The following is a 2,075-nucleotide window of genomic DNA, read 5'->3' as shown; positions in this document are numbered from 1 at the left end:
TGTGATACTGTGACACTGTGTGACACTGTGACACTGTGACACTGTGACACTGTAACACTGTGACACTGACACTGTGACACTGTAACACTGTGACACTGTGACACTGACACTGTGACACTGTGACACTGTGACACTGTGACACTGTGACACTGACAGTGCTGTGACAACACTGTGACAGTGCACACTGTGACTACTGTGACACTGACACTGTCACAACTGTACAGCTGTGACTGTAACACTGTGACACTGTGACACTGTGTGACAGTGACACTGTGACACTGTGACACTGTGACTGTGACACTGTGACAGTGACACTGTGACAGTGACACTGTGACACTGTGACACTGTGACACTGTGACACTGTGACACTGACACACTGTGACACTGTGACAGTGACACTGTGAGTGACACTGACACTGTGACACTGTGACACTGTGTGTGACACTGTGATACTGTGACACTTGCACTGTGACACTGTGACACTGTGTGACACTGTGACACTGTGACACTGTAACATGACACTGTGACACTGTGACACTGTGGACGGAGGAAAAATGTTTCACAGTTTCACTATTTCACAATCATCAAAGTGAGAAAGTCTCGGTTTGTCGTCGTTTGTAAAAATAAAACTGAACTTCTGCCAAAACATTCACAACAAACATGAGTCACGCGTCTCTTTTTCTTTGTTCTTGTCGTTTTTCAGCAGCTTTTCTGTATTTGACCCAAACAAATGTGACTTTTACAGACGTAACAAAAACTGAAATGTGTGACAAAAGTCTTAATGAAGAGTTCAAAACACAGAGGAACTACACAGACCCTCCACAATAAAAGCACAGAGTCTGACCCTCCACAATAAAAGCACAGAGTCTGGGGGGGGCCTCCAAAGCTCCGTGCGTGTTTTGGCGTGTTCCGGGACAGATCCGCGCGCCGCCTCCGCTTCACGTCTCATCAGCGTCACGTTCGTAAAACGAGAAAACGACGCGTTTCTCCGGAACCAGAACAAACTTTCCCCAAACGACAAAGTTTCTGTGACATTTCGAAAAAGTTCGTAAAACATCGGCTCCGTCACGAACCAGAGCTGCTCAAGTAAACGGAAAAAAGAAAAACAAAACATGAAGTGAAACTGAACCAAACCAGACCCAGACCAGACCAGAAGACCAGACCCAGACCAGACCAGACCAGACCCAGACCAGACCCAGACCCAGACCCGGACTGACCTTCTCCTCCGCGCGCGCATCGCCTGAGCCAGCGTCACGAGCGCGAGCAGCAGCAGCACGAGCGCCAACATGTTCCAGACCAGGACCAGGACCAGGACTCAGCGGGACCAGGGTCAGATCAGGACTAGACCAGGACCAACCCAGGACTGAGGCTTTCAGCGCGAGGAGAGAAGCTCCGCCCACTCTGACCCTCCACAATAAAAGCACAGAGTCTGACCCTCCACAATAAAAGCACAGAGTCTGACCCTCCACAATAAAAGCACAGATTCCTCCTGGTCTCTGCTACAAAATAAAGTTTCAGTTGAAGCTGCTTTCGGTTTTAGCTCCAAAATGTGATTCAGGAAGAAACACAAACAAGGAGTCACACTGTGGCTCCCGTCTGCGTCGGAGTCACACTGTGGCTCCCGTCTGCGTCGGAGTCACACTGTGGCTCCCGTCTGCGTCGGAGTCACACTGTGTGTCGAGGGTTGTAGAACAGAATTATTTGACCCTGATGACGCAGATTATAAAACCTCCAAACTTTCTGTGGTGTGAAGGTGGAGTGAGGGGAGGTGTGGAGGTGGAGGTGTGGAGGGAGGTGCAGGTGCAAGGTGTGGAGGTGTGGTGGTGTCGAGGTGCAGGTGGAGGTTGTTGGAGGTGGAGGTGCAGGTGAGAGGTGGAGGTGTGGAGGTGTGCAGGTGGAGGTGCAGGTGGAGGTGTGTGGAGGTGCAGGTGTGATGGAGGTGGGTGAGGTGCAGGTGAGGTGGAGGTGTGAGGTGGAGGTGGAGGTGAGGTGCAGGTGGAGGTGCGGAGGTGGAGGTGCAGGTGGAGGTGCAGGTGGAGGTGGAGGTGCAGGTGGAGGTGGAGGTGCAGGTGGAG

General features: G+C 51.5%; 1 protein-coding gene across 2 annotated transcripts in view; it reads right to left on the bottom strand.

The window, feature by feature from the left end:
• Positions 1–1,376, bottom strand: part of LOC110164336 (cytochrome P450 7B1) — a 17,458-nt gene extending 16,082 nt beyond the window's left edge. Inside the window, exon 1 of one of the 2 annotated variants that reach the window (XM_055151960.1) lies at positions 1,218–1,376. In XM_055151960.1, coding sequence (XP_055007935.1) covers positions 1,218–1,288 — 71 coding nt within the window. In that variant the 5' untranslated portion in view covers positions 1,289–1,376. The remainder of the gene's footprint in view (positions 1–1,217) is intronic. The other variant, XM_055151961.1, reaches the window with a different exon arrangement.
• Between the last annotated feature and the right edge of the window lie 699 nt (positions 1,377–2,075).

This window comes from Boleophthalmus pectinirostris, unplaced genomic scaffold (genome assembly GCF_026225935.1).
Source record: "Boleophthalmus pectinirostris isolate CB_2022bp ecotype Guang Dong unplaced genomic scaffold, ASM2622593v1 HiC_scaffold_16, whole genome shotgun sequence".
NCBI classification, from domain to species: Eukaryota; Metazoa; Chordata; class Actinopteri; order Gobiiformes; family Gobiidae; genus Boleophthalmus; species Boleophthalmus pectinirostris.
The sequence above is the reverse complement of the archived record's forward strand: the minus strand, read 5'-3'. Positions and strand labels throughout refer to the sequence as shown.